Source organism: Schistocerca gregaria, chromosome 1, assembly GCF_023897955.1.
Source record: "Schistocerca gregaria isolate iqSchGreg1 chromosome 1, iqSchGreg1.2, whole genome shotgun sequence".
Lineage (NCBI taxonomy): Eukaryota > Metazoa > Arthropoda > Insecta > Orthoptera > Acrididae > Schistocerca > Schistocerca gregaria.
The window spans coordinates 378,369,822-378,395,028 of NC_064920.1; the positions used below are offsets into that span (position 1 = coordinate 378,369,822).

The 25,207-nt window shown below is 39.0% G+C and overlaps 1 protein-coding gene across 2 annotated transcripts in view; it reads right to left on the reverse strand.

Annotated features, from left to right (window-relative positions):
• The window catches only part of LOC126347975 (calponin homology domain-containing protein DDB_G0272472-like), a 129,503-nt gene that overhangs the window by 95,898 nt on the left and 8,398 nt on the right, over positions 1-25,207 (reverse strand). For both annotated transcript variants that reach the window (XM_050002316.1, XM_050002317.1), the window contains exons 2-3: positions 16,006-16,105; positions 10,954-11,071 (exon numbers count right to left, since the gene is read on the reverse strand). In XM_050002316.1, the coding sequence (XP_049858273.1) occupies positions 10,954-11,071; positions 16,006-16,092 (205 nt within the window). In that variant the 5' untranslated portion in view covers positions 16,093-16,105. The remainder of the gene's footprint in view (positions 1-10,953; positions 11,072-16,005; positions 16,106-25,207) is intronic.

Below are 25,207 nucleotides of genomic sequence, written 5' to 3' on the forward strand. Positions count from 1 at the left end.
TAGAAGCCAACCTCGGGAAAGATCAATTTGGATTCTGTAGAAATGTTATAACACATGAGGCAATACTGACCCTATGACTTATCTTAGAAAATAGATAAAGGAAAGGCAAACCTACGTTTCTAGCATTTGTAGACTTAGAGAAAGCTTTTGACAATGTTGATTGGAATACTCTTTTTCAAATTCTGAAGAAGACGGGTAAAATACGGGGAGCGAAAGGCCATTCACAATTTGTACAGAAACCAGATGGCAGTTATGACTCGAGGGACACGAAAGGGAAGCAGTGGTTGGGAAGGGATTGAGACAGGGTTGCAGCCTCTCCCTGATGTTATTCAATCTGTATATTGCGCAAGCAGTGAAGGAAACAAAAGAAAAATTTGGAGTAGGTATTAAAATCCAAGGAGAAGAAATAAAAACTTTGAGGTTTGCTGATGACATTTTAATTCTGTCAGAGACAGTAAAAGACTGGGAAGAGCAGTTCAACGGAATGGACAGTGTCTTGAAAGGAGAATATAACATGAACATCAACAAAAGCAAAATGAGGATAACGGTATGTAGTTGAATTAAGTTGGGTGATGCTGAGGGAATTAGATTAGGAAATGAGACACTTAAAGTAGAAAAAGGAGTTTTGTTATTTGGGGAGCAAAATAACTGATGATGGTCGAAGTAGAGAGGATATAAAATGTAGACTGGCAATGGCAAGGAAAGCGTTTCTGAAGAAGAAAAATTTGTTAACATCAAATATAGATTTAAATGTCAGGAAGTCGTTTCTGCAAGTATTTGAATAGAGTGCGGCCATGTATGGAAGTGAAACATGGGCAATAAATAGCTTAGACAAGAAGAGAATAGAAGCTTTCGAAATGTGGTGCTACAGAAGAATGCTGAAGATTAGATGGGTGGATCACATAACTAATTAGGAGGAATTGAATAGGATTGGGGAGAAGAGGAGTTTGTGGCACAACTTGACAAGAAGATGGGACCGGTTGGTAGGACATGTTCTGAGGCATCAAGGGATCACAAATTTAGCATTGGAGGGCATCGTGGAGGGTAAAAATCGTAGAGGGCGACCAAGAAATGAATACACTAAACAGATTCAGAAGGATGTAGGTTGCAGTAAGTACTGGGAGATGAAGAAGCTTGCACAGGATAGAGTAGCATGGAGGGCTACATCAAACCAGTCTCAGGACTGAAGACGACAACAACAACATACCCTTAATGCTCTGCCAATAGCTAAACATTTCAGTTTCCTCACTCAGATATAACACTACTGCCTCTTCATATAGTTTAATAAACATTTAAATCTTTCATTTTGTTTTAGATGCTCTTTGTACTCCGGTTATGTGGTGATACATACAACTCCGGAGCAGTGATGTGCACCCTACCAATGAATGACACTTGTTTTCATAGAGGAGAGCACTTATATTGTGTGAATCTGTTATTTTACTTGCATATGGCGAATCATATCAAGGGACAATGAATGCCTTTAAAATGGGACAATGATTGCATTAACTTTGTGAGAAGAAGTATCTTTGCAGCAGAATGCGATTATAGAAGCTCATAGTACAGTAGAACCTTGCTAATCCGACCTCAGATGGTCCAACTCCCAATTCGACCATCCCATTTCTGGTGACTTCTGGACTTGTCAGTGAGTCATTGCCTGTGATACAGATTAGCAGTCAGTTGATTGTTGATAGGTGTGACAGTTCAATCAGTTTTATATGAAATAACTAGCTTCTAACTTGATCAATAATTGTTTTTATGCACACACGTTTTATAAATTAGTGACAGTGTTTTTCCTAAATATTAAAGAGCGTAAAACTAAATCTTGGTATCAACTATCTTTAGGGAAGAAATGAACATCCTTGTAAGCTTAGACAAAATCAAGTCTCTTCAAAACATCTCAAGTGAGGTAAGGATTGGCACAACAACTGATAAAGACTGGAAAAAAATTAGGAAACCCCTTAAGTCAAATAAAGGCGATGATACAGAAAGAAATGAAACTATGCAAGACCTTGAAGAAGCCTAGAAGTGAAATTCTACACAATGCTTTGCAGGTGTGGTCTGAGCACCACAGAAGAAAAAGAACACCACCATCTGAGCAAATCATAATAGAAAAAGTATTGATTTTGAATGAAAAATTAGATGGATACAATGAAAATGAAAAGTTTACAGCAAGTGAAAGCTGGCTATATTGGTGGAAAATACAACATGGCATTCAAAATGTAATTAATTCCAGCAAGAAGCTGTTAGTTAGCCAATGGCCTCGCTGCAGTGGTAAAACTGGTTCCCGCCAGATCACCAAAATTAAGTGCTGTTGGGCTGGGCTAGTACTTGGATGGGAGACCATCTAGTCTGCCGAACACTGTTGGCGAACAGGGTGCACTCAGCCCTTGTGACCCAAACTGAGGAGCTACTTGATTGAGAAGTAATGGTTCTAGTCTCGTAATTTGACATACGGACAGTAGAGCACTGTGCTGACCACAGGCCCTTCCCTATCCACATCCAGTGACACCTGTGGGCTAAGGGTGACACCGGTATTGTTGGGCCTTCATGGGCTGTTCGGGCAATTACTTTAGTGTTAGTTTTTAAGAAGCCGTCTGCTGGTGAAACAGCTGCCAATGAATTTCTTCCGAAATCTGAAATAACTCTTGCTGCACAAAATGAAACTTGGTGAGCGGAAAAGGAAAGAAGCAGGGAAGGGTAATAGATGGATGGATGGATGGATGGCTTAGGCATCAATTGTACGGATAACTCCCATCTGTGCAGTTCAGAAAAGCTTTTGGTGGAAGGGAGGATTCAGATGACACGGGTTATGAAGCAGCCATTGAAATCAAGCATCTTGTGTTCAGCTGCACGTTGTGCCACAGGGTAGTCCATTTTGCTTTTGGCCACAGTTTGGCGGTGGCCATTCATTCTGGTGGGCATCTGGTTGGTAGTCATACAAATATAAAAAGCTGTGCGATGGTTGCAGTAGAACTGGTATACAACGTAGCTCCTATCACAGGTAGCCTGACCTTAGATGGCACAAGATGATAAGGCCAGTCCAACTGTGAAAGCAGCTATGTCATATACCAGCTCTGCTGCAACCTATGAAATCATCTATGTAGCATACCAGCTATGCTCCTACCATTACAAAGCTTTTTATACTGGTATGACTACCACCCATCTGTCCACCATGACAAAAAGCCACTGCTGAATTCTGGCCAAGGGCAAAGTAGACCACACTGTGGCACAATATGCTCGATTTCAATAGCTGCTTCAGAACTTGGTCCATCTGGATCCCTCACTACCAGTTTTTCTGAACGGTGAAGATGGGACTTACTGTTTTACATGTTCTCCACTCCTGACATTACCCTGACACTCCCCCCAACAATTTCCACCCCCTCATTCTATCACCTCCTCCCTTTTCATATTCCCTCATCCCCTTTGTGTGCTGCCCCTTAACAATGTACCTGCCCATCCTTTCATCTTTCCTACTACTTTCCTTTTGCGTTCGCTGAGGGGGAGAGGGGGGATGGGGAGAGGTGAGAGGGGAGAGGGCTGACGGGGAGAGGGGGGACGGGGAGGGGGGGGACGGGGAGAGGGGGGGACGGGGAGAGGGGGGGGACGGGGAGAGGGGGGACGGGGAGGGGGGGGGACGGGGAGGGGGGGGACGGGGAGGGGGGACGGGGAGGGGGGGACGGGGAGGGGGGGACGGGGAGGGGGGGACGGGGAGGGGGGGGACGGGGAGGGGGGGACGGGGAGGGGGGGACGGGGAGGGGGGGCGGGGAGGGGGGACGGGGAGGGGGGGACGGGGAGGGGGTGAGAGGGAGGGGGTGAGAGGGAGGGGGTGAGAGGGGAGGAGAGAGGGGAGGAGAGAGGGAGAGAGGGAGAGAGAGGGAGAGGGAGAGAGAGAGAGAGAGAGAGAGAGAGAGAGCTAAAGTAAGGCAGGGGGATATCATTCTGAAACTGCAGTGGTTAAGAGAAACTTGAGCTGGAAGAGAGTAACCAAATGGCTTGTGCAGTCAAGCAGGTTTTGAAGTAACTTGTGTGACTTGCAGCATGTTCGTGACTGAATCGGCAAGGTTGGCACAGTTTGATGGTGGCCATTAGTGTGAGTGAACAGTTAGTTACTTGTCAGGCCCACATAAAATGCTGTACAGTAATTGCAGCATAGTTTACATATAATATGGCTGCTTTCACACATGGACCTACCTGTTATTGAGTAGGAGAGGCTTGTGATTGGATTGCGGTAGAACCTGATGGGTGGATATATGGGACGCGTCCTGCCACTGGATCGAACACAAAGGATTGGAGCGAGGATGGACAATGATATTCTGTAGATTGGGTGGGTGATGGAACAATACTGTTGGTGGTGCATGCAGGATTTTGTGTACGATGGCCCTCATCTCAGGACATTACAAGCAATAGTTAAGACCTGGTGAAGATTAAAGTAGAGCTTTTCAAGGCTGGGGTGATACTAGGTGATAAAGAGACCTGTTTATGGATGAGCTGGGCAGAATATAACCTGTGAATAAAGGCTCTGGTAAGGTGATCAGTATATGTCAACAACTCCTGCTTTCCACTGGGTATGTTGCGTTCATGGTTGGCTAGGCTGTATGGAAGACTTTTTCGGATGGAATGAGTAACAGCTGTCAAGGTGGAGGAACTGTTGGTGGTTGATGCACTTGATATGAATGGATGTATTCATTGGGTCATCTGTGAAGTGGAGATCGACATATAGGAAGTTGGGTCGTTGAGTTGAGAAGGTCCAGGTGAAGTGGATTTGGGAGTAGTGTTAAGGTTATGGAGGGAGCACAAAAATTATCCCTACCACTATTCCAGATCATCAAAATGTCATCAATTAATTTGAACCAGACAAGGTCTTTAGGTGTTGATTGGAATAGAAGAATTCCTCGAGATGTCCCACAAATAAGTTGTATAGGATAGTACCATGCGAGTAACCACCGCATAGCAAAGATCTGTTTATACATTTGACCTTCACAAATGAAATAATTGTGGATCAGGATGTGGTTGCATAGAAGTAATAGGAAAGAGATGGTGGGTTAGTTATTAGTACAACACTCGGAAAGGTAGCAGAGGTGGTTGGTGTAAAGTGACGTTGCATCCATAGTGAGCAATAAGGTGTCTGCTGGTAATGCGGAAGGCACAGTGGAAAGGCTGTGAAAAAAGTTATCAGTCTCTTGAATGTAGAAGGTAGGTTATGGACACTGGGTTCAAGATGTTGGTCAACAAAGGCAGAGATCCTCCCAGTGGGAGTACTGTACCCAGCCAGAATGGATGACCAGAGTATTGGGGGTTGCTCGTGTGAGGAGGGACATGGATTCAGGTTTCAGGTTTTAGATGGATCTAAGGTCTTGAGGAGCTGATGAAGTGTTGTAGGACTTTTGGAACGGGATCGTGGTCACAAGGTTTGTACGCAGAGGTATCAGAAAGTTGATAGAGACCCTCAGGCACAAAGTCACTATGATAACCAGAGGATGACCATGTGGAAGAGGGGGAGGCCCACAGTAGCAGGGAGTTTGAAACCGTTTTAAACAAGGAATTTTCAGTACTTTCTAAAGGCCCCACTTTAAGTCAAAATCTAAATTCAAGCTTGCTGGACTTGTAAGGACCTTGTTTCCTTTATGTGTTCTCTGCAGTGGAAATAATTCTTTGCCACTGACAACAGCAAACCAAAAGCCCACAGAGAACCTTGTCTGAAACAGTGACAACCTCCTTCCAACAGTTATCCTCCTTTTCTACCCAGTTGGTAAAACTCTGTCTTCAGTTAATTTAGATTAATTTTGGCACTTTTCAGATCTGAGTGTGGGAGCCATGCATAGAGAACACGCTTCGTTGTGAAATTAACCTGACCTGACCCTGCACCTAATACGAATAAGTGTCCCTTGTACTTTTCCAATATTGAAGCGGTTCAGATGAAAACTGGAACATGTTCATACTGAAATAACCATTGCTATGATGTGTTTCTACATTAATTAAGTAGGTAATCACTGACCACGTAAGCCTTTACATTTACGTTCTGCTGTCAATATGTTCCTCCATGAAAAGTTACTTACTAGCACATACTGTTTCAACCACAAATTTCAAAATTAATTCCCAAATCTTTTCATGAAATGACTTAATTACTCAAACACTGTTCTCCTATGAAACAAAGTAAGACTTTCAACCACATCTATGACACTGCTGTGTGCAGAAGCCCCAGAATGCCTCTACTCCCCATGCCAAGATGCCCTGTGAACAGCGCCACTGGAGCATTATTGACACTATACAGCAAGACAATGTTCCTTCCAGAGAAAAGGTGCAATCTGCTTCACAAGTTCTAGAAGCCAGCAGCAAGTAAGGAGTACAATGTTGCTAGGGCATGACATCCAAGATAACAGTGTTCCTTACAAGTCATTCAAGATTATCTTTCAGAAATTCCTCACTTTTAACCTTGCCTCATCTTCCTTTCCCAAGTCCTTCTCCAATAAGTCCAACATAACTCCTATGAAACACACAGCTGTCTGTAAGGACTAATCGTACTTCCTGCAGACAAAGACTCCACCAAAGTGCTCAGGAATCATAGTGACTATGAGGCTGAGAGTTTCCATCAAAGTACTGACGCCTCTTCATACAAACCAAACTACCATCATCCCATGCCAGAAGTTCAGTAAGATCTCCAACAGCTCCTCAAGGCCTTAAGTCCACCTCGAAGTGTGACACTCGAACCCATCTCCCTCCCCACACCAGTAACCCCTTCGCACTCCTATCTGGATGGGTAGGATGCTCCCACTTAATGAAGCTCTGGCTTTGTTGACCAACATCTCAAAACCATTATACAGAACCTATCACCCTACATTTAAAAAACCGATCACTTTCATTCACGACCTTTTTCACAAGTTGAAATTGTCTTCCAAGACAACAACCTGTCCTTTGATATCCGACTACGTACAGAGCCTTCTTTACAATATCTGAATGAAATGTGGGACATTTTTTTCAGGATGGTGACTTTATTTTTCACTTTTACTGAGAAATTCCAAATTACCAGCAAAGTGTGACAGCCCCAATCCATTACAGCACATTGCAACACATGTGTCTAAGAGAACATCTGTAACTCTTAATTGCCTTTTATGTCACTTGCTTACAATTAATCTTCTTTAACTGGTCTTCATCCCACTGGGATCAAGAGTGTGGTGATCAGTTCTTTTCATGTGTTGCATGGAAGAGGAATTCCTTAGCTTTCTTAAATGTATATAGCACCAGCAAGGGGCTGAAAACTACTACACACTCAAATAGAAAGATCCCAAATACAATGTCTACATTGTTATGATGTAATATTACAGAGTTTAATGTGGGGCAGAAGTTTGGAGCTCAGAAGCACAAAATTCTTCTGAAGTGGAAACAAATAGAACACAGAGGTCAATCTTTTGAGTACTCAGTTACCAACCACCATCAGTACGGTAGGATGAGACAGATGGAAACCAAACTGTGACTTATTTAAGCAGATAATTTTGTATACAGGTATAAAGGTTGTAATTTTGGATTGATGGCATAACTGACGTCACAGGAATCTTATCGCCTGACCATGCACATCATACCATACCATTTAGCAATAAAAATTACATTTGCCATTCTATCTAAGTGGCGAGCCTTGGCACACACTTCTTTATGTCTTCCTTGAAGATCTCTCCCACCAGCTCCTGCCCCTACTTCCTGTACCTGCTCATCAGCTGAAAATTTAAATTCACTCATTTGTGTCATCAGGGAAGTGAAATGATGATAATCTGACAGCACCAAGTCAGGGGGAGGAGGAAGAGGAGGAGGAGGAGGAGGAGGAGGAGGAGGAGGAGGAGGAGGGGGTGTCAAAACATCCCAACCAAGCAGAATAGTGGCTAAGGCTGTGTGAGGATGGGCATTGCCTTGAAACAAGCATACTCTGCTCATCAGTATTTTCTCCGTATGTTTTGAATGCTCCTTTTGAAATTCTTTGGATCTCTCAATATCGTTGTGCATTGATAGTCTCTCCTGGAGCAGAAATGCGAGCAAAATGATGCCTTTTCAGCCCCCAAAACACTGAGATCATGACTTTGTCCAAAACATGGTATGAAATTTTTTGGGAGGTGGGGAATTGGTGTGACGCCACTGTGACAACTTCCTTTTTGTCTCAGGTGTGTTATGAGCCACCATCTCGTGTCCAGTCATAATACAGCTCAGAAAACTCTCATCTTCCAATTAAAGTACTCACAAAACTCGTGAGTGCAGCTGAATCAATTTTTCCTATGCTGCTGTGGCAGCTGCTTTGGGACCCATCTCATGTACAGTTTCCAGTGTCCTAGCATGTATGTGAACGTCTAGTATAAGAGAGTTCAGGAGAATGTGGAAACAGCAGCCATCATCATAAAGTTTCCTCGATTTTTTGCACCAACTCAATCAAAATAGAATGTCTTCCACACTATATTCATCATGTACATTTGTTCTGCCTCTACTAAACTCCCTTCTCCTTAAGAACACATTAATTCTGTTTATAACACCTCCATCTTAAACAGTTTTGATATACGAAAAAATTTTGGTACATGTTGTTCCTTCTGTGAGTAGGGAATGAGTCACAGCATGTGACTCACCCTTGGGATTTCTTACCAACATCTTTCACTCAACTGGACAAAACAACATGAGTTTAAATACTACAATGCACCTGTGATGATCACTCTAGTCACAGGACCCCCTCTACATCTCAATGGTCACAGTATACTTAGTTTCTGAATGTGCCCCATACATCAGTGTGGGAAAAATTGCACACCCCATTCTGCTAGTGAACAACCAAGATGAGAACTGCATTTACCTGGCTATAAAATGACTCTGAATATAAGACGACCCCCTCCCCCATAATTTTTTTTTATTTTTTATTTTTTTTTAAACAGGGTATATTCTGACTAATCAAAATTACAAGCATTTACTGATGTAAGGTGTCTGCCTAAACAGTTAACATTGCACCTGTTCTAAATCTGTACAATTTATTGTCTACATTTTGATAACACGGGGGGTGGGAGGAGGGAATAAAAGAGAAATTGTGAAATTGTTCACATTAAATTTATTTTCACTGCCTTTTTATTTAGGCTATCATCTGTGGTACCACTGTTTTTAATAATTATCATCATCATCATCATCATCATCATCCTAACAGGACAGCTGCAAAACTTTTTTCTTCATTGTCACAAATATTTGTCTGTTTCTTCCGATTATGTTGAGATTCCTGAGGTTGCAGTTATGGTGAAACCTGTGAACACAGCTGCTTTTTTCTGAACACATAAAGCATTACTCTTCTACACTGATGTGAGAATGTTACAATGGCTGTGCTTCCTAACATATCGTCTGAACGCTGCTCTCTCACTGGCCGAGTAGAGAATCCGTAAGTACACCACTGGCCACAATCTACACTTTTACCATCTCCTGCAGAAATGAATGTTGTTTTTAATTACCATCATTATCCTAACAGGACAGCTGCAAAATTTATATCTTCATTGTCACAAATATTTGGCTATTTCTTCCAATTTGACCAATTTTAAATTCAATTTGATTTCAAGTGCAAATTCATTCAGACAAATTGCAGTTTGAATGTCATAGATGTTCATAAAAAGCCTAAGTATGCAGTATACATTCCCATGGTTGGCAACACAATATAATTTCTACCCGCTCACTACTCCGCTCCCCCCATTCACCCTAGTTCACAGCCAAGTTGGTGTTACTATGCCCCCTCCAATGTTCTGTAGTGCAGTGCTTCAGGGACAGTGAAATATGGTCAGCAATATCTTCTATGGTGTAGGTCATGTGTAACAATAGCAACTAATACACAAGTAGAAGATCACAATAACAATTCAGTCCAATTCTCGAACTTTTGCTTGTCCCATAATATAGTGACATCTGTTAATACTACCTCCATAACAGGTCGTTCTGCCATAATTTATTATTGCAATAATAATTGCAGTCAGTTTAATGTAACTTATTTCTGTTTTTAGACATTAAATTCTGGATTAATTTTCTTTTGTTTCATCTGAATGGTATCATCTTTTTCTAAAGCTGATTAAAAGCTGGTAATGTTTTTCCCCAGTATTCCAATACATAAACAGGGATCAAATTTCTCATTTGCAATCCACTTAGTAAATCATTACAGTCTCTCGTATCCAAATAAAATACTGGTCTGGATTCTGAATCAACTAATGCTTTTTGACAGACACTTCTGGTTTTGAATATTACCTTTAATAAAAAAAAGTGATATTGATGTTTGTGTATGGTATCCATACATGTATGAGAAACTTATTGCAAAACTGCTGAAATGCTACAAAAGTTTGTAAGTTGATAGAATTTAATGGTATTTTCTCTGGTTTTCCACAAAATTGTCACTTTTTAAGTAAAGCATTAGACTGTTGTAGTTGCTTGTCCATAGTTTCTTGCATATCCCTTGCACTAGTGCCACGAGCAAATGTCATGTGATTATTTGTGCGAGTTCAATACTGTATCCAGCACTTCAGCATGTCTGGAAATCTCGGGCCTATTCGAACGCATTGTCTGCAAATCCCTATTCTCCAGGAATGTTCAAAATAAGTTTATACAAAACCTCAATAGCGAAGGCATCATCTGTAAATGTGAGACAACCTCTACATTAATCTATAAAACAATGTAATAATGTTGACCTCAGCAGCAATAGTTTAATCTGCGATTATAAGACGACCCCATATTTTTCGAATGACGAATTTGGGAAGAAAGCTCGTCTTATAATCGGGTAAATACAGTACATCATCTACAAATTAATCGATTGTTTTCGCCACAAATATTTAGCAGTAGCATCAAAGTGTATATTTTGAAACAGCTTCAGTGCTGCACCTCAAAAACTGCATATATCGCAACAAATTATTTGATGATAAATTCTAAAGCATTGTTAACAGATACAACAAGCACTGATTGTTTTATATTTCCTACCATCAGCCAACACACTTGACAATGGACGTTTCATCAGGTCAGCAGCACTGAAAGACTTCTTTCCTCTTAACCAGCGCTCAGCTTCTCTCATCCATTTTTCAAGAAGCCTTTTCTGTTCCTGTTAAAAGAAGAACAACAAAAAGATCAGTCATTAAGGTTTACTGTACTTGGTAAGCAATTAAAACAGTGGTTGCATGAGAAAGTTTGGAAAATATTCTCACCCTTCCTTTTCTACATGCCATTGTTGTGCTTGAGCAAGCCCTGTTGGCAGGAACAGTAATTCAACTTCAATGTTGCCACATAAACCTTGAAACCAATAGGCACCTACTGAGGATTGTGGTTTTTTATTGTGTTACCTAAAAGGCTACCACAGCAAAAGTCTTTCTCAATAACAGCGGTGCTAATGAGATTCATTTTTCTTTAGTAACATTAACAGCTATGTCAATGACTTATCATATATTCAAACACGATATTTTTCAGGGTTGCTGAGCCCCTACATCAGGTTCCTATTTAGGATCTCCAGAACTGGTCACATCTGAATACACAATAATCAATAATACAGCTGTCAATAGGAAATATAATTTGCAAATATTACATGTGATCAGTTCCAATCTATCTGACAGAAAGAGATATCTAGGATTGCTATGAACCACTTTAAATTTAGTAAAAGTCGTGAGTTTCCCCTACCCACATTGCTAACTAAGTTTTATATATATATATATAATAGAAAGAAACTTCCACATGGGAAAAATATATTAAAAACAAAGATTCCAAGACTTACCAAGCGGGAAAGCGCCGGTAGACAGGCACAATAAAATAACACACACACACACACACACACACACACACACACACACACACACACACACACAATTTCGAGCTTTCGCAACCGGCAGCTGCTTCGTCAGGAAAGAGGGAAGGAAAAGGAAAGATGAAAGGATGAGGGTTTTAAGGAAGAGGGTAAGGAGTCATTCCAATCCCGGGAGTGGAAAGACTTACCTTAGGGGGGAAAAAAGGATAGGTATATACTCGCGCGCCTCCACTCCACAGTGTAACGATATGCAGTGGGTCATCTCTGTCACTGAGCTCACGCGAAACACATCAGTAGTGCAGTGCAGCTTGGTGTACACCCAATTAGGTGAGAATTTTGTGTGTTCATGTCAAAACAGAGTCACAGTACTTTAGTGCTATAAGTGAATATATTTTGTCTACATTGTATCCCTGTTACCACACACAAGTTGGCTGAATTAATGGCCCGGCATCAGAACAGAGTAGAGGTTTTGGTGAAGTAATTGACTGGTTTGCAGGAATGTACACCAGAATTAGCAGAGCAAAGGTAAATGAGACAGCTGAATCCACTAGTGCTACATCTAATTCTTTGAGCAACTCTGTAGAACATCAGATGGACGTTCAGAAGTTGTGGGAAGCACTGGAAAATATCCAGAAAGAACTTTGTAAGAAAACAGCTCTCAAAAATACTAGGTTGTTAAGTGACATAGCAAGGTATTCCAATTTGGAAGTGGAATGAGTTAATCTAAATACCGTCCACAATTTAAACCAGGTGGAGAACACCACTCAACTTATTTTTTTGCGAGTATTGCCTAAGAAGTGGGAATATCATATGAAAATCAATTCTGCGCTTAGTTATTTGGCAGAGGACGCAGCAGAATGGGGAACAGCTCATTCAGGAGATTTTAGATCCTGTGGCATTTTCAAGAAAAATTCAAGAGAAAATGCTGTTCTTCTAGCATACAATAAATGTTTATTAAAGAATTATTAGATTGAAAATATAATAGCTTTAGGGAAAATTGTAGCAAGTACACTGAACAACATTTAGCTTGATCTAAAGATTCAGATTATCAAATAGAAGAATCAAGCTTTTCAAAATATTAGCAGGCAGATTACCTCAGTATGTAAGAAAGGAAATTTTGTGTAGAGGATTGACAACTATCAGTGATTTTCCAACCTTCATCAAAGGGTTAGGCACCTTAATTAAAGAACATAATGAAGATGTCCAGTTAAAGAACCGGGACATAACAGTCTGAAGGTAAAAATTTTCCCAAACACTTCACAAGAAAGAGAGAAACTAATCTTGTTAGTAATCAAGGTAACAATCAGTCATTCACAAAATGAGAGATGGGAAAAATACAGTCGCAAGTGTCTGTACCAAACACAGCCAATAATGGTATGGATGATAGATACAGTATAATTCTGCTTTTACGGTACCCGGAATTAACATCTTCCCGCCAATTACGGCATTTTTTATCGGTTGCGGCAAATTTCCAATGCCCACAATGTTAATTTGCACCTGATTTTGCATCAACATATTTATAATTTTCCGGCCATTTACACCTTACAAAAATATGTTTATGGAGAAAATATAATGTTGGCATAATGTTGGCCGTCCAGTAGTATTTACAAATATTAAATGGTTAAGTTTCTTGACACCTGGGCACTCTATTCAGCAGATTTGAATGGGTAACTGAGTAAAAGTTGTAACAATTTGTGTATCTCCTGCAGCTGCTAAGCTCTATGTGGCTTGGTGGCTGATGGGAGTAAGTAGGTTCGTTTGAATGAAGATATCATGAATAACCACAACTATTTCTGAACTGTCTCTACTGCGCAAATGCTGTTTCATGATTGTTGTGATCATCTGACATCTCTGCCGTACCATATTTAGCATGTTTCAGTGTATGGCCCCGTGGAGTGCTAGTTGACACCATCATTCACTTTGTGTTGCTCAATTGTTTTTAGTGTAAACACAGTGCCGGTTACGTATTTTATTCATGCTGAGCAAAACTTGTTACGAGAATTTATTCTCATTGTCAAGTGCAGTATTTACATATGTATTTTTGTGATGTTATACAAACAACTTGAGTGATATTTTGAATATGTGTGTGTGTGTTTGTGTGTGTGTGTGTGTGTGTGTGTGTGTGTGTGTGTGTGTGTGTGTGTGTGTGTGTGTGTAGGGCTGGGGGGCGCGTTTCTACATAACTGACTAGGCACAGTATAACACACATTCAAACTCCATACAAAATACTTGTTTACATATTTGCACTTGACAACATAAAAAAATTCTCTAAACGCTTCATGCTACGCATGAAAAAATACGTAACTAGTGCAGTATTATTTAAATAATGAATGACAGCTGTAGGCTTTCCATAAGAATCTATTATTACATTTGAAATTAAGTCAAACATTTCCACTTCCCATAGAGTTATCAATTCCAGTTACATCAGCAGTTTTTATCAGATAACAAACCTTTATTAGATAATAAAAAAGTCCCTGACAAATCTTTTGATGTCTGTTATGTACACAAATCATACATAAAGTGCAAGGGGGTGTCCTATACGTAACTTTTACAGCTTAAAACATTATTTCCCACATGTTAATTTTCCTGTATTTTACACCATTTTTTTGAAGTCCCTTGAAAAGTGTAAAAGCGGGCTTTCACTGTATATCCATGGCAGGTGACAGGGTACTTAAAGGGAATTATCCTGTTATTACAGCGCAAAACAAGGGATACCCCAAGACAGGGGTCAGGATCCAGGACGTGACAATACAATCATCAAGTATATAGATTTTACCTGTAGAATATCTATGTCACTGTGTATGCTAGTCAAGAATCATGGAATCTTAGAAAGCCAACCAAACCACATAGTAGTTCGGGGAGTATATAGAAAGTAGACATTATATACTCTTAGATAGTGAGATTTCGCCTGATCTAACAAGATTTTTTTTACGCACATTGAGAAATAAAGATCTGTATCCTATACTACCTGTGTATATCATAGGGATTACTAGAAGTAAGAGTATGTTACTTAAACAAGATACATGTGTACCTAGAAGTATAAGGAAGTTTTCAACTTTTGCAAACTTTACTAGTACTGACAAATGCTAATTTACAAGCATTAGGAGCAGAATAGTTACTGAAGTATAAGGTGACTTGATTTTGATGCAGGATTGTTGTTTAGCAAAACTGACAACTATCAGGCAGTAGTACTGGTAAGTTATTAACTGCTAAGTTTCAGATTTATCCCAAAGTTAATTCTAGAGGTATAAACAGCTAAACCTGACATTTCCTCAAGTGTGTATTTTTTCAGCTGACTGTTCACACAAAGTTTTGTTGTAACCCATTATGGTCATGTGGAAACCACTAGACCACTCGGAATTGAACGTCCTGAGACTGGTAAAAAATAGAATATTGACATGTTAAAGAAATTCAAAACCTCAGAAAATCTGCAGATTTGGTGGTGTGATGTCCGTCGGGCACCCGAGTTAACTGTTTCAGAATTTCACATTTAGTCTTCTTTTTGGTAGTTATTTCTACACTTACTATTATGTAATCTACCTCATATACTGTGCTACCCTATTTTTTAATGGTGAACTGACATTAAGATTGATACTGTTCATCACAGAGTAACCTGAAACAGTTCTCTCATAAATAAAAGAAAAGAATATGGCAATAGCAACAGAATCCACTACAACTATAATATGACATAGCAAAATGTAAATGACATAGCACATGAACAGGGCAAATGGGGCAGGAATGGAAATCATTTCCTAACTGAAGCTAAGTACAATGTGCAAACATGTAAACATTAGCTGAGACTATTATTAGCACTCAGGCTGAGAATAAATCATGAAAGGACTCTTCAACCTATCAAGCAAATGTATCTAGTCTTATAAATATTAGGAGGAATAACTGGAGATTGCTAGTCATTGAGTAGATGTGTCACACTTATGGGAAGAGTAAATACATTGCGTACTTGGAAAAATATTTTGGCTCAGTATGGTATATGTTTCTTATTGGTGTAATGCAGTTCACACCTATAAGCAATAACGAAATAGGAGGAAAATGCACAAAGCAAGCACAATATGGATTCTTGAAGGATGTGTAACATTCCAGCAGTAACTTTAATTGAAATAATAGCAATTTGTGTAATGTAGCAGCTATCCAAAGGAACAGTTCATGACAATTTTTTCACAAAGATATTTATGTAGTGTCACATGGTTAAAATATCAAAAGAATTACATAAAATTCAATTATACCTGGTGCTCAAGTTCATATTCCTCAATTCCCAAATTGTTATCTCTTATAGCTTTGTCCAATTCATCTCTCAGTGTTGCTACATCCATTTTCACGAATATCCTGAAACAAATTATGTCACAGACAGTGCAAGAAACTATTTCTATCATTAAGAAATTCATTATTTACAGACTGAGAAAACAAAATATGTTTCAGAGATGTACATTCACTTTTGCTTCTGTGCAACTAAATTAAGGGAAAAAAATAATAATATCATTGGTTGTGGAGACTCTTCCTACCCATCGGTCTAATAATGTCGAGTGGTGTACCCCACAGCAGTAGATTTTAACCTTTCAACTATTTTTCACACCAATATTTGCCATGTGCATAACAGAACAAAGTGAAAATAAGTTTTCAGACAAACCTATCCTCAGCAGTCAAAACGACACAATCAAACCATAATCACCTAAGTACAGAAAAAATACAAAAAAAGTCCACAAAACTCAAACAAAAATAATTGCTGAATAAGAATGTTCAATGAAAACTTAGAACAAAAGGTACAAGAGAAAAATATAAATTAAACACCAAAGATAATAAATATTACCACTACTTAAAAAAAGGCATACAACAATTCTATTTCCTCCTATGTTTATGAGTTGTACAACTGAAAGGGAATCGGGAAATAAATAAGACTGATTTATCATGTGCAAGGAGGAAAGACCACTCAAATTCAGAAAATAAGCAGTGATAATAACCTAAATTACATGACAAATAGTATATTACTGCCCCTACAACTTATCTTAGAAAATAGATTAAGAAAAGGCAAACCTATGTTTCTATTATTACTAGACTTAGAGAAATCTTTTGACAATGTTGACTGGAATACTCATTTTCAAATTCTGAAGGTGGCAGGGAGCGAAAAGCTATTTACAATTTGTACAGACACCAGATGGCAGTTGTAAGAGTCGAGGGGCGTGAAAGGGAAGCAGTGGATGGGAAGGGAGTGAGACATGGTTGTAACCTATCCCCAACGTTATTCAATCTGTATATTGAGCAAGCAGTAAAGGAAACAAAAGAAAAATTCAGAGTAAGAATTAAAATCCACGGAGAAGAAAAAAAAACTTTGAGGTTCGCCGATGACATTGTACTTCTGTCAGAGGCAGCAAAGGACCTGGAAGAGCACCTGAACAGAACGGACAGTGCCTTGAAAGGAGGGTATAAGATGAACATAAACAAAAGCAAAATGAGGATAATGGAATGTAGTCAAATTAAATGGGATAATGCTGAGGGAATTAGATTAGGAAATGAGACACTTAAAGTAGTAAAGGAGTTTTGCTATTTGGGGAGCAAAATAACTGACGATGGTCGAAGTAGAGAGGATATAAAATGTAGACTGGCAATAGCAAGGAAAGTGTTTCTAAAGAAGAGAAATTTGTTAACATTGAATATAGATTTAAGTGTCTGGAAGTTGTTTCTGAAAGTATTTGTATGGAGTGTGTCCAGGTATGGAAGTGAAACATGGACGATAAATAGTTTGGACAAGAAGAAAATAGGAGCTTCCAAAATGTGAAGATTAGATGGGTAGATCACATAACTAACTACGAGGTATTGAATAGAATTGGAGAGAAGAGAAATTGTGGCACAACTTGACTTGAGGAAGGGATCGGTCAGTAGGGCATATTCTGAAGCATCAAGGGAACACCAATTTAGTATTGGAGGGCAGAGGGCAGTGTGGAGGGTAAAAATCGTAGAGGGAGACCACGATATGAATACACTAAACAGACTCAGAGGGATGTAGGTTAGAGTATTTACTGGGAGATGAAGGTTGCACAGGATAGAGTAGCATGGAGAGCCGTTTCAAACCAGTCTTCGGACTGAAGGCCACAACAACAGTATATTAAAAACATATCAACTCTGAAAATGCCAAAATAAAATTCAAGAAATGATCTGAAGCACTGTTAACACAAAAACATACAAAAACAGCGAGACGAGTGAGATCATCTGACAATGCCTAAGGCAGAAAATCAATTTTAAGAACTGATAATTAAACAATGGCAACAGGTATGTTTACCAACAATATTATTCGTATCAGTCAACGAAATGTAGAAAAGCAAACAATCTATATGTTTTGAAATTAGTATGATTATGTTGAACAATAAATATTTTGAAAACAGTTAATGCATATCTCCAGTTCAACTGAAAGATAGTTCCTTTCACAATCCATACTAAGTTACCCATTTAGTTCATTTCAGAACGCTCTGAGAAAGGAGGCCACAGCTGCTTGGTTTGTAAATGATATAAACTTAACTGGCTGAAGTAGCAACAGGTGTGCAATGCAGTACTGATCTCCTTCATATCTTTTGTGTTAACCACCAAGACTAAGTTTGCCTCCTTTTTACAATTACCTATCTACAGTATTTTGTGTATTACAGAAAATCAGGTATAAGGGAGAAACAATTCTGAACTTCAAAACTGGAATTCTGATTTTTAAGTGTAACAAAACATAGTACATTCATATCTTTGAAAGTATTCCTCTTTGCATTGACATTTAACTTTCCTACATTGGTGCCATCAAAAAAGCAGCATTATAAGTAAGATATAAGGAGCATTTCCTCTCCCCATGAACCATGGACTTTGCCACTGGTGGGAAGGCTTGCGTTCCTCAGTAATACAGATAGCCTCACCATAGGTGCAACCACAACGGAGGGGCTATCTGTTGAGAGGCCAGATAAATGTGTGGTTCTCGAAGAGGGGCAGAAGCCTATTCAGTACTTGCAGGGGCAACAGTCTGGATGACTGATCTGGTCTTGTAACATTAACCAAAACGGCCTTGCTGTGCTGGTACTGCGAACGGCTGAAAGCAAGGGGGAAACTACAGCCATAATTTTTCCTGAGGACATGCAGCTCTACTGTATAGTTAAATGATGGTGTCCTCTTGAGTAAAATAGTCTCTCATTCGGATCTCCAGGCGGGGACTACTCAGGACGATATCTTTATCAGGAGAAACAAAACTGGCATACCACGGATCTGAGTGTAGAATGTCAGATCCCTTAATCACGAAGGTAAGTTAGAAAATGTAAAAAGGGAAATGAATAGGCTAAAGTTAGATAAAGTGGGAATTAGTGAAGTTCGGTGGCAGGAGGAACAAGATTTATGGTCAGGTGAATATAGGGTTATAAATACAAAACCAAATTGGAGTAATGCAGGAGTAGGTTTAAGCTATAGCATAGTGAATGCTTTATTATAGCCAAGATAGACGCGAAGTCCATGCCTACCACAGTAGTACAAGTTTACATGCCAACAAGCTCAACAGATGATAGATTGAAGAAATGTATGATAAGATAAAAGAAAGATAGTTAAGGGAGAAGAAAATTTAACAGTCATGGGGGACTGTAATTCAATATTAGGAAAAGGGAGAGAAGGAAAATTAGTAAGTGAAAATGGAATAGGGGGTAAGGAATGTAAGAGGAAGCTGTCTGGTAGAATTTTCCACAGAGCATAACTTAATCATAACCAACACTTGTTTTAAGAATAATGAAAAAAGGTTGTATACGTGGAAGAGGTCTGAAGACACTAGAAGGTTTCAGATAGATTTATATAATGGTAATACAGAGATTTAGGAATCAGGTTTTAAATTGTAAAACATTTCCAGGGACATATGTCTGACCACAATCTATTGGTTATGAACTGTAGATTAAAACTGTAGAAGCTGTAAAAACATGGGAATTTAAGGAGATGGGACCTGGATAAACTGAAAGATCCAGAGGTTGTAGAGAGTTTCAGAGAGACCATTACTGAATGACTGGCAAGAATAGGGGAAAGAAATACAGTAGAAGAAGAATGGGTAGCTTTGAGAGATGAATTAGTGAAGGCAGCAAACAATAAAGTAGGTAAAAAGACAAGGGTTAGTAGAAATCCTTGAGTAACAGAAGACATACTGAATTTAATCAATGAAAGGAGAAAATATAAAAATTCAGTAAATGAAGCAATAAAAAAGGAATACAAGTGTCTAAAAAATGAGATCAGACACTGCCTACAGGAAAATTAAGAAGACCTTTGGAGAAAAAAGAGCCACTTGTGTGAATATTAAGAGCCTCAGATGGATAACCAGTTCTAAGCAAAGAAGGGAAAGCAGAAAGTTGGAAGGAGCATGTAGAGTGTCTATACAAGGGCGATGTACTTGAGGGCAATATTATGGCAATGGAAGAGGACGTAGATGAAGATGACATGGGAGATATGATACTGCATGAAGAATTTGACAGGGTACTGAAAGACCTAAGTTGAAACAAGGACCCAGGAGTAAACAACATTCCATTCGAACTACTGACAGCCATGGGAGAGCCAGCCCTGACAAAACTCTACTGGTTTTGTCTGGCGAACAAGACGTATGAGATGGGCGATATTCCCTCAGACTTCAAGAAGAAAATAATAATTCCAATTACAAAGAAAGCAGGTGTTGACAGATGTGAAAATTACTGAACTACCAGTTTAATAAGTCACGGCTGCAAAATACTAACATAAATTCTTTACAGACGAATGGAAAAACTGGTAGAAGCCGACCTTGAGGAAGATCAGTACATAGAAATGTAAGAACACATGAGGCAATACTGATCCTACGACTTATCTTAGAAAATAGATTAAAGAAAGTCAAACCTACGTTTCTAGCATTTGTAGACTTGGAGAAAGATTTTTACAATGTTGATTGGAATACTCTCTCTCAAATTCTGAAGTGAGCAGGGGCCCAATACAGGAAGCGATGTCTATTTTCAATCTGTACAGAAACCAGATGACAGTTATGAGTCGAGGGGCACAAAAGGGAAGCAGTGGTTGGGAAGGGAATAAGACAGGGTTCAAGCCTATCCTCTGTGTTATTCAATCAGTAATAGAAAACAAAAGAAAAATTCAGAGTAGAAATTAAAATCCACGAGGAAGAAATAAAAACCTTGAGGTTTGCCGAAGACATTGTAATTCTGTCAGAGACAGTAAAGGACCTGGAAGAACAGTTGAACGGAATGGACAGTGTCTTGAAAGAAGGATACGAAATGAACGTCAACAAAAGCAAAACGAGGATAATCGAATTTAGTCTAATTAAATCGGGTGATGCTGAGGGAATTAGATTAGGAAATGAGACACTGAAAGTAGTAAATGAGTTTTGCTATTTGGGGAACAAAATAACTGATGATGGTCGAAGTAGAGAGCCTACAAAATGTAGACTGGCAATAGCAAGGAAAGCATTTCTGAAGAAGAGAAATTTGTTAATATCAGGTATGGAATTAAGTGTCTGGAAGTTGTTTCTGAAAGTTTTTGTATGGAGTGTAGCCAGGTATGGGAGGGAAAATAGTTCAGGCAAGAAGAAGATACAAGCTTTCAAAATTTGGTGCTACAGAAGAATGCTGAAGATTACATGGGTCGATCACGTAAATAATGAGGAGGTACTGAATAGAGTTGGGGAGAAGAGGAATTTGTGGCACAATTTAACTAGCAGAAGGGGCTGGTTGGTAGGACATGTTCTGAGGCATCAAGTAATCACCAATTTAGTACTGAAGGGCAATGTAAGGGTCAAAAATTGTAGAGGGAGATCAAGAGATGAATACACTAAGCAAATTCAGAACGATGTAGGTTGCCACAGTTGCTGGGAGACTACGAAGCTTGCACAGGATAGAGTAGCTTGGAGAGTTGCATTAAACCAGTCTCTAGACTGAAGGCAACAATAACAACAAGAAGGAGCATAAAATATACAGTATGCAGAAGAACGAAGAGGGGACAATAAGACCAAGAATGAAGTCCTCAGATTATAAATGGTTTAAGAGATGCATGCAGTTTATCATCCCTAATGTTCAATCTATACAAGGAATTAATAAAGGCAATAAAAGGAAGGTTCAAGAATGGGGTTAAAATTCAGGGTTCAAGGCTATCAGTTATAAGACTCACTGATGACATTGCTATCCTCAGTGAAGATGAAGAAAATTACAGAACCTGGTGAAGTGAATGTACAGTATAATGAGTACAGAATAAAGATGCAGAGTAAATCAAAGAGAGACTTAAGTAATGAAAAGTAGCAGAAATGAGAATAGCGAGAAGTTTAATATCAAAACTGATGATCACGAAATAGACAATAATAGGGAGTCTGTTACCTTGGAAGAAAAATAACTCCTGATGGACGAAGCATGGATGACACAAAAAGTGGACTAACACAGGCAAAGAGGGCATTCCAGGTCAAAAGATGTTTGCTAGTATCAAACAAGGGCCTTCATTTGATGAAGAAATTTCTGAGAATGTACATTTGCTGCACAGCATTCCAGGGTAATAAGGCATGAACAGTGGGAAACAAGGACGGAATGAAATCAAAGCATTTGAAATGTGGTGCTACAGAATAATGTTGAAAATTAAGTAGGCTGATAGGATAAGAAATGAGGAGGTTCTCCAAAGATTCGGTTAAGGAACATGTGGAAAGTGCTGACAAGAAGAAGGGACAGGATGACAGGACATGTTTCAAGACATCATGAAATAATTACCACAGTACTACAGGAAACTGTAAGGGCAAAAACTGTAGAGGAACACAGATATTGGAATACACCCAACAAATAAGTGAGGACATTCAGTAGAAGTCCTACTCTGAGAGGAAGAGGTTTGTGTAGAACAGGAACAGAAATTGTGGATAGCAGAGCAAAAGCAGAAATGCTTAACTCTATTTTCAAACATTCCCTTACAAAAGAAAATCCAGAAGATTGTCTTAACTTAATTCTTGTACAACAGAGAAGATAGTGGAAATAGATATTAATATCAGTGATGCTGAGAGCCAACTAAAATCATTGAAACTGAACAAATTTCATGGGGCCCAAAATATTCCCCTCATATTCTATATAAAATTTGTGGTTGAGTTAGCCCCTCCATTAAATATAATCTAACATACATCCGTGTCTTAATTTCCGAAAAGCATTTGATTCAGTACTATACCTATGCTTATTCTCAAAAGTTCAATCATTTGCAGTATCACATGAAATACAGGTATGTGACTGTATTGAGGATATCTTGGATGCCGAGTCATAGACAGATGTAAAAGTAGCTTCGGGTGCACCCCAGGGAGGCATGTTGAGTCCCTGCTGTTCATGTTGTATAATAATGATTTTGAAGACAATATTACCAGTAACCTCAGACTTTTCATAGATGATGCAGTTATCCACAATTAAATACAGTCTGAATAAATATACAGTCAGATCTTGATAAGATTTCCAACGATCAGCAGTCTGCTTTAAATGTCCAGAAAAGTAAACTGTGCACTTCACAAATAAAAAAGTATCATGTGACTAATTTCAAAGAGTCACAGCTGGAAACAGTTAACTCATACACATACCTGCGTGTAACACTTTGCAAGGATATGAAATAGAATGAGTAAGTTCCGCAATCACACAGTAATCATTGCTGGAGACTTTAATCATCCAACAATTCATTGTGAAAATCACAGTTTTGTTAGTGGTGGGTGTGATAAGACATCCTATGAAACAATACTAAATGCTTTCTTTTAAAACTACAAAGAACAGGCAGGTAGAAACCCCACCCATGACATAGATATATTGGATCTAATGCAATAAATAGATCTGAACTCTTTGAGAATGTCCATATTGGAACTAGTATCAGTCACCATGATGCAGTTCTGGCAACAATGATTACCAAAGTACAAAGGACAACTAAAACGAGCAGAAATATATACATGTTCAGTAAACTAGTGTCATATCTCAATGAGGAACTTTAAACTTTCAGCACAGTACAGGAGCATGTAAAGGAATTCTGGCTCAAGTTTAGAAGAATAGTTGAACATGCACTGGATGTTGTATGAAACACATTTGGCTGTCGAGATAGCAATGTGTCATGCCTTCTGTGACTACCATAGCAGAATACTGCCAAGTGATCATTCACAGAACCCAAAGAAATTCTGATCATATGTTAAGGCTGTTAGTGGCTACTAAGTTAATGTCCAGTTCATAGTGAATGGAAAAGGAACTGAAATTGAGGGTAGCAAAGCAAAAGCTCAAATGTTTAACTCCATTTTCAAATGTTCCTTTACAAATGAAAACACAAGAGAATTGCCCCAATTTAATCCCCTTACCAATGAAAAGATGAATGGAATAAGTATTAGTGTCAGCGATGTTGAGAAACAGTTCAAATCTTAAAACTAAACAGAGTTCCAGTGCCCGATTGAATCCCTGTCAGATTCTACACTGAATTTGTGGCAGAGGTAGCCCTTCTTCTGACTACAATTTATTGTAGATCCCTTGAACAAAACACCCTGCCCAGTTCTTGATAAAAGGCACAGGTCACACCCAACCAGAAAAAGGGTAGTAGAAGTGTTCCACAAAACTACTGTCCACTATCCCAGACATAAATTTGTCATACAATCTTAGAACATATTCTGAGCTCAAACATAATGTTGTGTCTGGAAAAAAATGACCTGCTCAATCATAACCAGCATGGATTTCAAAAATATCAATCATGTGAAACCCAACTTGCACTTTTCTCACATGATGCACTGAAAGCTTTGGGTCAAAGCAATCGCGTAGATGCAGTATTTCTCGATTTCCGAAAGCATAAGACTCAGTACCACACTTATGCTTAAATGTCAGAAGTACATCATGTGAGGTATCAAGTGAAATTTCTGACTGGATTGAGGGCATTTTGGTAGGGAGGACGCAGCATGTTATCTTGGATGGAGGGTCATCATCAGATGTAGAAGTAACTTCAAGTGTCTCCAGGGAAGTGCCTTGGGACCCTTGCAGTTAATGTTGCATATTAATGACATTGCAGGCACCATTAATAGTGAAATTAGGCTTTTTGCAGATAATGCAGTTATCTATAATAAATTACTAACTGAAGGACTCTGCATAAATTTTGTCAGATCTTGATAAGATTCCAAACAGGTACAGATATTAGCAACTTGCTTTAAATGTTCAGAAATGTAAAATTTTGCACTTTGCAAAATGAAAAGAGGTAGCATCCTATGACTACAATACCAAAAAGTCACTGCTGGAATCAGCCACCTGATAAAAATATCTGGGTGTAACATTTCATAGGAATATGAAACAGAAAGATCACATAGGTTAAGTAATGGGTAAAGCAGGTGGCAGACTGTTTTATACATAGAATACTATGGAAATGCAATCAGTCTACAAAGGAAATCGCTTACAAATCATATGTACAACCCATCCTAGAATACTGCTCCAGTTTGTG